This window comes from Prinia subflava, chromosome 15, assembly GCF_021018805.1.
Source record: "Prinia subflava isolate CZ2003 ecotype Zambia chromosome 15, Cam_Psub_1.2, whole genome shotgun sequence".
NCBI lineage: Eukaryota > Metazoa > Chordata > Aves > Passeriformes > Cisticolidae > Prinia > Prinia subflava.
This window is the reverse complement of record NC_086261.1, coordinates 1,361,489-1,375,000: the sequence shown is the minus strand read 5'-3', so window position 1 is coordinate 1,375,000 and position 13,512 is coordinate 1,361,489. Positions and strand designations below refer to the sequence as shown.

At 41.3% G+C, this 13,512-nt stretch overlaps 1 protein-coding gene across 11 annotated transcripts in view; it reads left to right on the top strand.

The window, feature by feature from the left end:
• IQCH (IQ motif containing H) overlaps positions 1 to 13,512 on the top strand; it is a 52,959-nt gene that overhangs the window by 15,813 nt on the left and 23,634 nt on the right. For all 11 annotated transcript variants that reach the window (XM_063412990.1, XM_063412996.1, XM_063412995.1 and 8 more), the window contains 4 exons: positions 2,214 to 2,297; positions 4,215 to 4,390; positions 7,885 to 8,157; positions 11,209 to 11,400. In XM_063412990.1, the coding sequence (XP_063269060.1) occupies positions 2,214 to 2,297; positions 4,215 to 4,390; positions 7,885 to 8,157; positions 11,209 to 11,400 (725 nt within the window). The remainder of the gene's footprint in view (positions 1 to 2,213; positions 2,298 to 4,214; positions 4,391 to 7,884; positions 8,158 to 11,208; positions 11,401 to 13,512) is intronic.

The window sequence follows — 13,512 nt, the reverse complement described above, 5'->3', positions numbered from 1 at the left end:
CTGTTATCAGGCAGTGAGGATAAATGAATTTGAACCTTTAAATCAGATTTACTGCCACAAATGTGTGCCAAGAACAGAGAGAACAATTCAGTTTGATTTGTGAAAGTTTGGGTGTTGTCTCCTGGAGCTGTCCCAGGTCCTGGGGATCTCAAGGTGAGCGACCCCAGCTCGTTTTCCTCCCTCCCCTTCACACCCTGCCCTGTGAACCTTTGTGTCCTGTCCCCTCTCTGCTGCTCCTTTTCTCCCAGGAGCACTTGAGGATTCTTTGTTGGGAGAAGCCGCTTGGAGATGAGCAGAATTTATTAAGGAAATGTCAATTAAAGGGTGTGAGGTCATGGCTGAGGTTGAAAGGGGGATGAATTAATTCCTCTTGTTTTAGCACTTCTGTGCCTCTCCCTGCACTTTGGAGTCACTCATGCAAACCCCAATCCCATTTCCAAGGGTTCCTTTGCCCACATCCCAAATTCCAGCCACCATTTGGAATTTCTTCCCCAGGCTGGATCAGTTACCAGAACTGATGGCACAGGTGCACTGGAACATGCAGGCTGTGATCACAAGATATTGAATTTATTTACCTTAGGTTTTGTTTAAACTGGACAAAAAGGAATATTAACCCTTTAATCAGCTTCATCAGTGGAGTATGGAATGTTCAAGGTGGATCAGGAGGAATGTGGTTCATCCTGTCCAGTGGGAGGACAAGGATTCAGCAGCAGTGAATATTCCTCATTAAATCTAATGGGGTCATGCCAGTGGAAATTAATATCTTGTGAGTTAAGATGTTTTATTAACCTCCCTGTGAAATGTACAGTGCTACAAGCCTGACGTGCTGCAGAGCCAGAGCAAAATGCAAATTCTAACTTATTTAATTGCCACTTGGTTATTACTTTCAAATAATTCCTGGTTTATCAAGTGATATTTGCACGTTATTTTTTTGCCCAGTTCTTAAAATTCAATGTTTTCAAGAGGACAGTTCAGGGTAAGGAAATCAACTGAGTTCTGAGGCTGACATTTAAATGGTTTGAAAATACTAGGCAGCATTTTTAGTGCCTTAAAATTGGGTGAGAGAACAAAATGAAGCCTTGAGACTAAAGTTTAAATACTCAGAGCAAGCTTTTTTCTAATTACTGTAGCTTAATATTGGAGGAGTGAAAGAAAATACAAAATCAATATATTTTACTAAGATGAGTTCTCCAAGTGCCTGGTACCACTGACTGCAGTATGTAAGTTTGGTAAGAATTGACCAAAAAATAAACTGGTAATTTTAATTTCTCTGTATTTTCTCGTGTTCTGTGTGCAAAGTGCCATTGCCATAGCACCTTAGAATGATGATCACTTGTAATAATTGTCTTTGTAATTAGCCTGAAATCTCCACTTTGCTGTTTTCTACATGAAAGCACCAAAATACTGAGCAGAATTTAGCCAAATTAAGTTTTCCCTGAGTTTCTGATGATCTTCCTTGTGCAGATATATGGAAATATAAGGCTCTTGTTGCTGGATCAGTCAAGTTTCTATGCCAAACACTGAAATATTTGGATTAATCCTGATGGATTCAGCAATTAATACCACTGCTGGTAACTGCCAGTGGAGTTGTGGCTGTTTGCACAGACACCACAATTCCCTTCCAATTACACCAATTTGAAAATTACAGGCTTAAAAATTATAGTTACAGTGCTGCTGTCATTTCCTGCAGTCTTTTTGAACGTGAGCATGGAATCAGCTGGAATTGTGACCTGCAAAGAGATAATCCAGGCTCAGACAGGCTGTCACTCACCTTTCCTCTGCAACAAAGTGAGCAGGTAGCACTGAGACATCTCCTTAATGAAGTGGCTTTGGTGCCTTTTATCTGTGTGAAGGACAAAATTACCACGATTCTTGCTTAATGATGGTGTCATTTTTTTTTTTCTTCCCCAGTGTTTACAAAAAAAAAATGCAGCAACATGAAAGACTCTCAACAAAATGGTCTGCATGGTTAAATTAGAAAACTCTGTAGGGCTTGTAACATTCGGGTCTGTATTTAAAATGACAGGAAAACTTGCAGTTACATCAGTAATAAAAGTAAATTCAGAAAAATGCTGCAATGAGAGCTGTGAGATTTGAAATAGGGGTGGGTTTTTTCAGCTTTTTTGAATCCCAAAATCTGATTTTTTTTTTTCCCCAAATCTGTACCAGGGTGTTGTGACTGCAGTTTGAGGGGGGCTTTCCTTGTTTTGCAGGATACTCCCAGCACGTCCGTGAGCACATCCCTGACCTTGCTCTCCAGCAGAACCTGCAGATGGGGAGGCTCTGTGACATCCTGGGTATGTGATCAGCTCCTGCCTTTTGCTTATTCCCCCAGCTGCGAGTGAAAGAAAACAACACAAGGACTTTTTCTGTATGAATATTAAATATAGAGCACGAGGAAGCTGAGAAAGATGAGAGAGAAAGATGTGCTGCAAAAGAGCAAGCCCTTATTTAAACCCTTTTATTCTTTTAAATCAGCAAATGAGGCAAAAGGCTTCTATTTAAAAAGTTGTTTTGTTTTTTTTCCTGACAGGCTTCTTTTAAGCAAAGCAGGGAAGGATTTTATTAGCAGTGACCAACTTCATTGGCTCCCTGGAATGACATATTTTACATGATTCATGTATATTTCAGGATCATGATTATTTTATAAATGCCATTTAGTAAGTTTGGAACAAAAATATATTAGATCTAGAAATTTGCAGTTGCCTAAAATAATAATGTGATTGCATTTATATATTATCTAGGCGCTAATATTGGGGATTTTTCCACTGAACTCTTTTATTTTTTTCATTTTTTAACGTGGATTTTTTTGGCTCTTAAATGATAGAAACTTAAAGGGACAAAGTCACATAAAGCAGATTTTTTTTCTCATTTCTGAACATGAAAATTTTTTCTGCTGTAAACCAGACCATGAGGAAGATACAAACTAGTGAAATATTAACTAAATTATGAGCTGGATCAGGTGCTTTACCTGTGCCTGGCACAGGAGCACTGAGATTTACCATTTTGGTTTGGTTTTTGTTTAGAAGAGCAGAGGATTTCCTTGCTGGTTGTGACCTCCTGTGAGTTAAGCAGTCCCTGGAGCCCCACTGTGTCCTAAGGAGACTTTATCTCTCTTTATGGGGCAGTGCTACAGCACTAAAATGTGCTGCAGCTTTTTATTCCCCAAATTCACTTGAGTTGTCAGTTCTTCACTTGAGTGTTGACTGGTGAGTGGTGCTGAGCTCTTCTATTAGTTATTTTTAAAAGTTAAATAATTACATCAAGGCTCTGCTTGTGGGCTCTGTGGTGCTCTAATGCCTCAGGTGAGTTCCGGCCTCACATTTTTAATGTGGATTATTTCCCTGCAGCTCTGGCAAAACAAAGTCAAGCCTGGGATCTCTTGTTCCTTACATTTGGCTCAGGGTTTCCTTATCCAGCCCTTGCTCTGCTGCAGTCATTCCATGGACTAGGAGTTATCCCTGGCACTTTGCACAATAAAACAATGGTTTTATTGGAAATTAATGGAAAGGCTTCCCACTGGTTTGGATCAGAATCTTGGAGTGCTCTTTGCCTATTGATGCTCCAAGGCCTGTTAATTCATTAGCTCATCTATTAACATTAATATTTCAGCAGAACACAGTGGTTGAAATTTTCCAAAAGTGCCTGTGTTAGAGGTTTTTCTTGTGTGTGGACACAGCCCTTGAGCCCAAGCAGTTTTCCATGAGGAAAAGCAGATTTTTCCTGTGCTGCCCTGCACACTGCCCTGCCCAGCAATGGTTATTAATGATACCCCACCCTGAGCTTTTGTGTGGACAGCACAGGAGCAGCCCATGGAAAATCCAGGCAGCGTAGAAAATTGCAATTTCCTCAGCTTTCTCAACTGAATGGCTCAGTTTTATAATTTACTGGCTCTAATGGGATAGATTTTTAAAGCAGTTCAATTCCCATTGATGTTTTTGGGGGTCGGGCTCACCAATCCCCCTGCACCACTTCCCAAATCTTGCCCCAATACGTTCTGCAGATTGAATCCCAGGAATCAGCTCTTCCTTTGGCTTACTGACCTGTCCTCAGAGAAATGCTGAGGCACAGCAAAAAGCACTAAGATTCAGGACTTAAACCTCATTTTTCTTTCTTTCCAGCGCTTTTTTAGGGAAGCTGTTGGTGGGCTGGGGTTGCTGTGGGGAATGTTGTACCTTTCTCCCAGCAGTGAGCTCTGTGCCCCTTTGTTTCAGATGCCAACGTGGACGTCATCTACATCTGCCCCCTTGCTCTGAGTGAGGAGTTGCTGCAGTATTACCATAAACTCCTGGGTCTGCAGGCAGCTGTTAGATCTGGGAACCCCGAGGACACGGCTGACCTGCAGGACAGGTTCACAATTCTCACCCCTGAAGCTATAAACAGCTTCCCTGTGAGTTTGTCTTCTAATTACTACAGCTTGAGGGATGCAGTAAAATTAAATTGGAAATTTTATAACTTGCAACGCTCTGGTACACATCAGTGAAATATTATTGCAAGTTTAAGGGCTTTACTGATTAGACTACTAGTTAGAGCATTGGAAATAAATATCCTGGTTTAGCTTTATAGACTTGCTTGAGATAGTCCTAGATTGGCTATTTGTAGGCTCTTGTCCCTTCTGACTCTGTGCTTGGGACTGGGAACTTGATGGATTTATATCTCTAAGCAAATCACAGCAATAAACCATTCTTATTACTCAAAACTTTATCTCTGGCTAGCCCAGCATTCAATAATTCCTGTGTTTGCAGTGGTTCTTGCAGCTAAATCCAGTGCAGAGCTCCTTAAAGAGCAGGGCTTAAACAAAGTTAGGTAATAATACAGAAACAGGAGTTTCAAACAGATCAGAATAATATTAGCATAAATATTACATAATATACATAAATATTAGCTCAAATAATACAAAAGTGATAGTTCCAGAATAATAATTAATAATGGAGAAATATTAGTTCCAAACCTGTCAAGTCACGTTTAAATCCCTGTGCTAAAACATCTTCTAATTATTGTACAGTGTGTTCAGTGTTTCTGAAAATGCTGCAGTGCAGTGGAGACTTTTACAGTGAATAATAGTTTTATATTGTAAATATTAAACCTACAGTATCTTGGCTGGGATTTGATTTTTATGCGACTTCGTGGCACATTTAGGGGCTTTGCTTGAAGCCCTGCTGCTGGTTTTGCTTTTTTTTTCCTTTTAAATTGCACTTTGACAGTCCTTGCAGGTTTTTTCTCTGGATGCTGGGTTATTTTTCCAATAGTAACTCCCAGCTAGGTATTAATGCCAAAATCTGTCAGGAGAATGGGCAGCACAAGATTTTAGGTGAACAAGGTGGAGGTAACTCATGGCTCTTCAGTGCCATGCACCTGTTAATGTGCAAAATCTACCTTGTTTTCATTAAACATCTGTTCTTTACCATATAATAATTCATATTTTTAATGAATATATCCTCTGTGTGGAGAGGAATCTGCTCAGAACTGCTCCTGGTCATCCCCTGGCTTAGTGACAATTTGGGCTGTGTAAGGATTTGAGCTTTATAGGTTCTTTTAAAGGATCTTTCTCCTGGGTTATTGAATAAAGAGCTTTTATTGCCCCTAATGGACAAAATTTATTCCTAATCAATGAAATTGTGGCTTGAAGGCCACTTTAGAGGGCTCCTTTTAGCATTTCCAGAAGCACAAATCAGCCTTGCACGTTTTCCCAGCGATTTTGGTGTGAGCTGGATGCACGGAAAATGTGTGGAGGAGGCACAGCTGGGCCTGGTCCTCCCCTTCAGGTGTGTCCCAGGTGCAGAAAGCTTTGCCCTCCTGGTGCTCCTGATGCCAAGGTCAGATCTGGGATCTTGGGAAGCTGAAAACAAAATAAAAGTCAACAAGTTTGAGGGCCAAGAACTTTGGTTGGTCCCATATCCCCTGTTCCTGCTGGAATCCCCCAGTTCTGCTCTCCCTCACACTTCCACGTATCCTGGCAGCTCTGCCACTCTCCAGAAGCAGGAATGAAGCAGCTTTTACAGCCTGACCTCCTTAATTAACTGTAAAATCCATTATTGAGGGACACAAAGCAAATCTCCTCCCTACAATGCCCCTCTGGCCCCAGGCTGGGAATTGATCCTGTTCCTGCATCCAGAACTCTGGGATGGGCCAGCTCCCTGCTTTTGGACCAGTGCTCAGCTAAAGGGGATCCATGGATCAGAACTTTAATGTTTAACTCTAAAAGCTTTAAAACTGATGCAAGGAAAAGGGCTCCAGGTAACTTGCTGCTTGTTCTTTTCAGCCTTAAACTTCTGTAAGTCTCTTTTTTCTGCTGGAATTCTGGGGAACGTCCCATTCCTGCTGTCCTTGCAGCGTGTCCAAGTCCTTTACAGAGAGATTTGGGCACTTTTTGGAGCTGTTTGGTGTGAGAAAGCACCAAGGGACTCACAGAAAGAGATTCCTCGTGGTGTTTTCCAGCATCATCCTCCCTATCCAAGCAATGAAATCAGGATTTCTACTTCAGTCCCTGGCAGTGAACATCCAGGACTTGGAAGGAAGATTTTTCTGTGTTCTTCAGTGCTGGAAATCCCTGGCAAATCCAGGATTTACATTATCCTGAAAATACAGGGATACTTTCCTGAGGCCTAAATGAGATGAAATCTCAATAAGATGATTTTCTTCTTGTTGGGGTTATGATTTGTTCATGACAATTTATTGCAGTGGCTTTCTCTTGTGCTATTTCTCCATCCCTGTCTCATCCTCAGTACATTTTTTGGGAAAATAATTGGAATATATGCAGGCCATGCATGGGATATGTTGTTTAAAACCTTCTTGAGGTTTCACCTGCTAATGAGTGATATTCTTAATTTAAATTCAGAGCTTATAGGATATGTCATGAGCTGCTTGTTCAGCAATAGATCGTTTTTGGGGGAAGAAATAAAAAATTCCTCCCCAAAAGTTGGAAGCCTTGTATTTTAAGCAAAAAATCTACTATAAAACTGCTTCCCTCTCAAGTGGTCCTTTAGCTCAGCTCTCAGAGCCCCTGTGGAATGGCAATGTGCATCCCCAGTAATTTACTGTAAGCACTGAAAGCTTTTGTAAATCAAAGTGTTTTATTCTCAGAGAATCACTTCAAATACCACTGAACTGTATGTGAAATACATTCCCTGCTATAGGGAGGGGAGGATCCTTCATTTTTTGTATTGATTTTGAGGAGCTCTGGAGTTAAACCGTGCCAGGAGTGTTGCTGAGATGAATCACTATTATCCAAAGGCCACCAGCCTCTCTGCCGACTGACAGAAGGATAATTCCACACGGATCAAATAAATACAGATGTGTAGTAATTAGTTCTATTCCCAATGAGGCCATTTCCAACCCACTAAAGATGTGCACGATTATGGAGCCTCACCCCAACAGCTTTTATCAATTTAAACTGCTAAGCTACAGGATAGGTCATAACCCAGCCTGCTATTAATAATGTATTTATTGTGGGCAACGTGAGGAATCAGGGGGAGGAAAAAGAAAGAAAACAAACCACTTTTCCTGTTAGGGAGAGGAAAAAGAAAGAAAACAAACCGCTTTTCCTGTTAGGGGGAGGAAAAGAAAAACAAACCGCTTTTCCTGTTAGGGGGAGGAAAAAGAAAGAAATCAAACTGCTTTTCCTGTTAGGAATTAGGGGGAGGAAAAAGAAAGAAAACAAACTGCTTTTCCTGTTAGGGGGAGGAAAAAGAAAGAAAACAAACCACTTTTCCTGTTAGGAATCAATCAGGGAGAGGAAAAAGAAAGAAAACAAACCACTTTTCCTGTTAGGAATCAGGGGGAGGAAGAAGAAAGAAAACAAACCACTTTTCCTGTTAGGAATCAGGAGGAGGAAAAAGAAAGAAAACAAACCGCTTTTCCTAAGAGTAAATGTTATTTTTCCAGGAGCATCAGCTGTGCCTGGCCACGGTGCTGCGGCACAGCCCCGGGACGCTGCGGCGGCTGCGGGCGCTGCTCCGGGGCAGGGCTGCCTTCGTGGTGGGCGGTGTGCCCCACCCGGACGATCTGGCCGTGGCTGACGAGCTCCGGGTGCCCCTGCTGGGCTCGGAGCCGGCCGTGGCTCGGCTCTGCAGCTCCAAGTCCGGCAGCAGGAGGGTGTTCGCCAGTGCTGGAGTGCCGCTCCCTCCTGGGGAGGGGGACATCCACGGCTGGGAGCAGGTGAGATGGTGGCAGCAGGGTCTGTGGCACTCCAGGAACTCCACTGACGAGTTAAGAGTTGATATTAATGAAAATATATAATATAATATAATATAATATAATATAATATAATATAATATAATATAATATAATATAATATAATATAATATAATATAATATAATATAATATAATATAATATAATATAATATAATATAATATAATATAATATAATATAATATAGTATAGCATAATATAGTATAGCATAATATAGTATAATATAATATGGTATGATATAGTAGAGTATAATATAATATAGTATGGTATAATAGAGTATAATATAATAATTGTATATTACACATTACATATTATATCTTCTATCATATCTTCTATCATATCTTCTTATCATATCTTCTTATCATACCTTCTGTCATACCTTCTATCATACCTTCTATCATACCTTATCTTCTATCTTCTGTCCTCTCTTCTGTCCTCTCTTCTGTCCTCTCTTCTGTCCTCTCTTCTCTCTTCTCCTCTCTCCTCTCTCCTCTCCTCTCTCCTCTCTCCTCTCTTCTCTCTCCTCTCTCCTCTCTCCTCTCTCCTCTCTCCTCTCTCCTCTCTCTTCTCTCTTCTCTCTTCTCTCTTCTCTCTTCTCTCTTCTCTCTCCTCTCTCCTCTCTCCTCTCTCCTCTCTCCTCTCTCCTCTCTCCTCTCTCCTCTCTCCTCTCTCCTCTCTCCTCTCTCCTCTCTCCTCTCTCCTCTCTCCTCTCTCCTCTCTCCTCTCCTCTCTCCTCTCTCCTCTCTCCTCTCCTCTCTCCTCTCTCCTCTCTCCTCTCCTCTCTCCTCTCTCTTCTCATCATCTTCTCTCTTCTCATCATCTTCTCTCTTCTCATCATCTTCTCTCTTCTCATCATCTTCTCTCTTCTCATCATCTTCTCTCTTATATATTTAATAAACAATAATATTAATGTAACTGTAGATTAATATTTACCGTTTTATACTGTAAATATTAATTATTGAACAGATCCAAATACGACATAAACATCAGCTCCAATAATACAAAAGTGATAAGTTCCAGAATAATAATTAATAATAGAGAAATATTAGTTCCAAACCTTTAAATCCATGTGCTAAAATATCTTCTAATTATTGCACAGTGTGTGCGGTGTTTCTGAAAATGCTGCAGTGCAGTGGAGACTCTTCACAGTGAATTATAATTTTATGTTGTAAATATTAAACCTACAGTGTCTTGGCTGGGAATTGATTTTGATCCAACTTTGTGGCACATTCAGGGCTTTGCTTGAAGCCCTGTTGGTCTTTTTGCTATTTTTTTTTCCTTTTTAACTGAACTTTGACAGTCCTAGCAGGTTTTTCCTCTGGATGCTGGGTTATTTTTCCAGTAGTAACTCCCAAACCCTTGTAGGTTTGATCAAGTCTTGGGTGAGGTTGGGTCCTTTTTTGGCTCAATTAAATGCAGTTTGTGCCCAAGGCAGAAAGAAATAAAATTACTCTGGGGTTCTTCATGGGCTTGAGGATATAAAAGTGTTTGGTCCAATATTTGAGCCAGTTTGTGCTGCTGCCCCATGGGTGAAGTCAGGAAGTGAATCCATTTTACCAGGGACTGAAGATGCACATTTTCCAAAAATCCTGGTTCTAGGGGGAAGAACTCTCCTCAATCAGCCTGTTCCAAGTGAGGTTCACTGATGATCTTTGCAGTTTTACTTTGTACCCAGCCTGTCAAATAACAAAATCCTGTTGAACTAAAATTCCAAGGCACGAGAGGTTTCTGTACTTTCATTGTCCATGTTTATTTTGCAGCCAGTTCCTCAGTATTTTGTTCTCTAACCTGATTCTGCAATTTACAATCATATGTATAAGTATTTATTTAAAAAAAACCAACATTTTTATGGTAGTGTTACGTCTCATCCAGGAAAATAATCATTGCTAAGGTTTTTTGTAGTTGCTCCTGCTTCTTCAAGAGGCTTTTTATATTGCCTTGGTTTTTATTAATCACCTTTAGCACTGAACAATCTAAGCTACACAAATCCATTGCAACTTCTCCAGTGGATGAAATAAATATATGATCAATGACCTGCAAAACAGCTCTTTGATTTATTTGATTCACGTAAATTATTTAACAATACTTCTGGTTCATCCTACAGGGTTATGGAATTTCTCCTTCTGTTGTTTGCTTGTATGAAATATTGACATTTTAGGTTAAATAATCAAAGTGAGGTGACACCATGGTAAAGCACAATTCAATTTTCACTTAAAGATAGCACATAATTCTTTGTGATTGGTACAGTCCTTACAGGATTATTGATCCTTTTCATTACTGTAGGGGGAGCCCTCAAGAAAAACACATTTATGTGATTCTCAAAAGCCACAAATGGAACACATGTAATTGTATTTTAGGTCAATCTTAAAAAAAAAAAAAGAAACAAAATCCCCTCAAATTACTCTGTAAAATGTAGAAGACTCCAGCCAATGCAACAAGATCTGAGAATACTTTCACCAGGTTCAAAGTCATTTGCAGTTTCTAAGAAGCTAATTGCATCCTGCACCAGCTGGGCAAAAGGCATTTGAAAGCCATTTAAATCTGTGTACATACACAAATAAATAATTAGCATTTTTATAAAGCCTGCCTGGTACCTCCTCCGTGCATTTATAACCACGGAACGCACTCTCCAGCAGGAAAATTTCCCAGCTGTTTTGGCTGGTGTTACCCTGGCACATTTTTGCAAATAGCATCGTCCATCCCACGTTGTTCCCTGTCACAAATGTGTTTATGGAGCAGTTCTGGTGATCCAAAACCTGGGACAAAAAAAAGAGAAACAAACACCTGGGCAGGCCAATTCCTCCGTGCAGAAAACAGGGGTGAAGGTAGAGTCTCCAAAGGGTGCGTTCAATCCACGCCCAGACAGCTGGAACAACACCAACACCTCTGAGAGAATGAAACCATATTTAGATAAGAAACGTAGGTTTACAAATAAAGCCCAAATTTTGGGGAGCTGGAGGTCTGAGGAGCATTTCAGTGCTGTCCCAGTGTGAAGGATTTGTGTCCCTGCCCTGCAGCTGCTCCGTGCCCTCGGCCAGCTGGTCCTGGACCATGCGGAGGTGCAGCGCTGGCTCTTCAAGGTGGACGATGAGCGTGGAGGGAACGGCACTGCCTTCTGCGATGTCACCTCCCACCTGCAGTGCTACCCCTGGCTCCTGAGGCAGCGCCAGCGACACGGCCCCGAGGTGTGGGCAGAGAGCCAGGCTCGTGTGAGTAACAAAATCCCCTCCTCTCTGCTGGCTTGGCTCCTTCGTGTTCCCCTGAGCTCCCTCCTCGCTGGAAATCTCTTCCCTGAGCCTTCACCTGAAGGTAAATGTTGATATCACAGCCCAGCTTCACAAAGCAATGGGCAGCAGTATTCAAATAAAACAGGAATATTCCAAAATACAGAGGGATGCCTGGCAGCCAGCTGTGGAATGGGTTGTGTCTTAACACTTCCTATGCATTAATAGGCAGGTTTCATGCATTTTTTGGTATAAATTTTATACATTTTATTTAGCTAAAGTGATGACATATAAAGGAAAGTTCATAGCCAGCACAGCCTAATCCCTACGGAGAAATTTGGAATTATTGAAACAAAGATTAATTGGGATTGGATTAAAATAGCTGGACACCACTAATTTGAAATCATACAAACTGATTGCTTTTTCAGCTGGTTTGCTATGGATTGTTTTTTCCTGGATGTTTTGCTCCACTAATAACTTTTAAACCTGTATGAGACAACACTTGAGGTCTTGGTGATCATTAAACTCCTGCAAGTTTCATTTCCAGGTGTGTTTAGGTAAGGAGAGCCATCTATAAAAATCTAACTAAGGGAAATATTAGAGCAGGAACTCAGGCACTTGGGATTCCTGAGAATCCCTGGGATTGAGAGGCTGCAAGATGATACATTTTAACTGCAGAAAAATCCATATGAAAGCACCCTTCATTATTGTGGCATTCCAAGAACTATTTGTAATTTAAATATTCATTGGTATTTAAATGCGTTAATTTCAATAAGCATTTGATATTTCTGTATATCTTGCCAAATTCATTCCTAATGTAATGGTTTTAAAGCCAGAAGGAATGTATCCAGAAAAATTGTTTAATTTACATAAACTACTCATTATAGCTCCTCTGATTTTTTTTAATTCAATCAAAACGGGTTTGAAATTTGGGGTTGATTGAATTATATTGTATACTAAAATTTCAAATTGGGCTGATTACGGTTCTGCTGCCTTTGACAGATACAAAATAATTCATATTATAAAACAGAGTTCCTGATACAAAGCTGAGGGGGTAATTTCTCTGATCTGCAAGTCAGGCAGGATGAAGCAGAGCCCTGAAAATCCATCCAGAGGGACTCAAAGCTCAGGATGTATCCAGGTCCTGCTCCCAGTATCCAGGACTGAATCAGGAGTCACCAGCTCCAGTTTTTTCTGGCCTAAATCCCTGATATCAGTGGCATTCCCTGCTTCTGTCCTTTTGAATTCTTTTCCTAAGTGCTTCTGCATAAAGGACACGGAGAGCCCTGACTTCCTTTGGTTCTCCTTTTTACTCTTTTACCTGGAGCTTGGATACAAGCAGTGAGAAACCCTTAAATATAAACAGAGGTTGGAAATTGGGGAGCAAAGATGGAATAATCACTTGGATCTCATTTCCCAGAGCCAGCAGAGACAGATCCAGGCCAACACTGGGGTGGCTTTGGCAAAGTGTCCAGAGCAGCTCTGGGCTCCTGTCCCTGGCAGTGCCCAAGGACAGGGCTTGGAACAGCCTGGGACAGTGGAGGTGTCCCTGCCCATGGGAATGGGGCGATCCTGAAAATCCCTCCCAATCCGAACCTTTCTGTGATTCCAAAGTGCAGAACTTGCTGCTGTTTGAACACCTTGAACGTTCGCTCCGATTTCCCTGCCTCCCGCGTTTACCCTCCTTTGAAATGAGGCGCTGCAGCCTCCCCGAGCCTCAGCAGAGAGCAGAGGATTAAAAGGCTCCTTTGTCAGGGAACACCATTGTAATGATCCACATTTAAACATCAAAGCAGGAGTTTGTGCTTTAATGTCCTGCCGCGGTGTGGGGACCTGGTTCCTTTGATAATGAAGACGTCGAGTCACGGCGGCGGCTGCCGCACACAAACGGATGCTGGCAGGTTATTAAAAAATTCAGCTTCTTGATGAAAGACCATCCTGCAGGCTAGGAGCACTGTGAAAAGCCTCTCCAGTCTGGAAGGGAATTATTAGAAATGAGAACATGACTGTAAGCACTAAATTATGGTAATACTTACAAATGGCATCATTTGCATGGCAGTTCAGGACACGCCACCCAGATCTTCCTCAGTGGCGTGG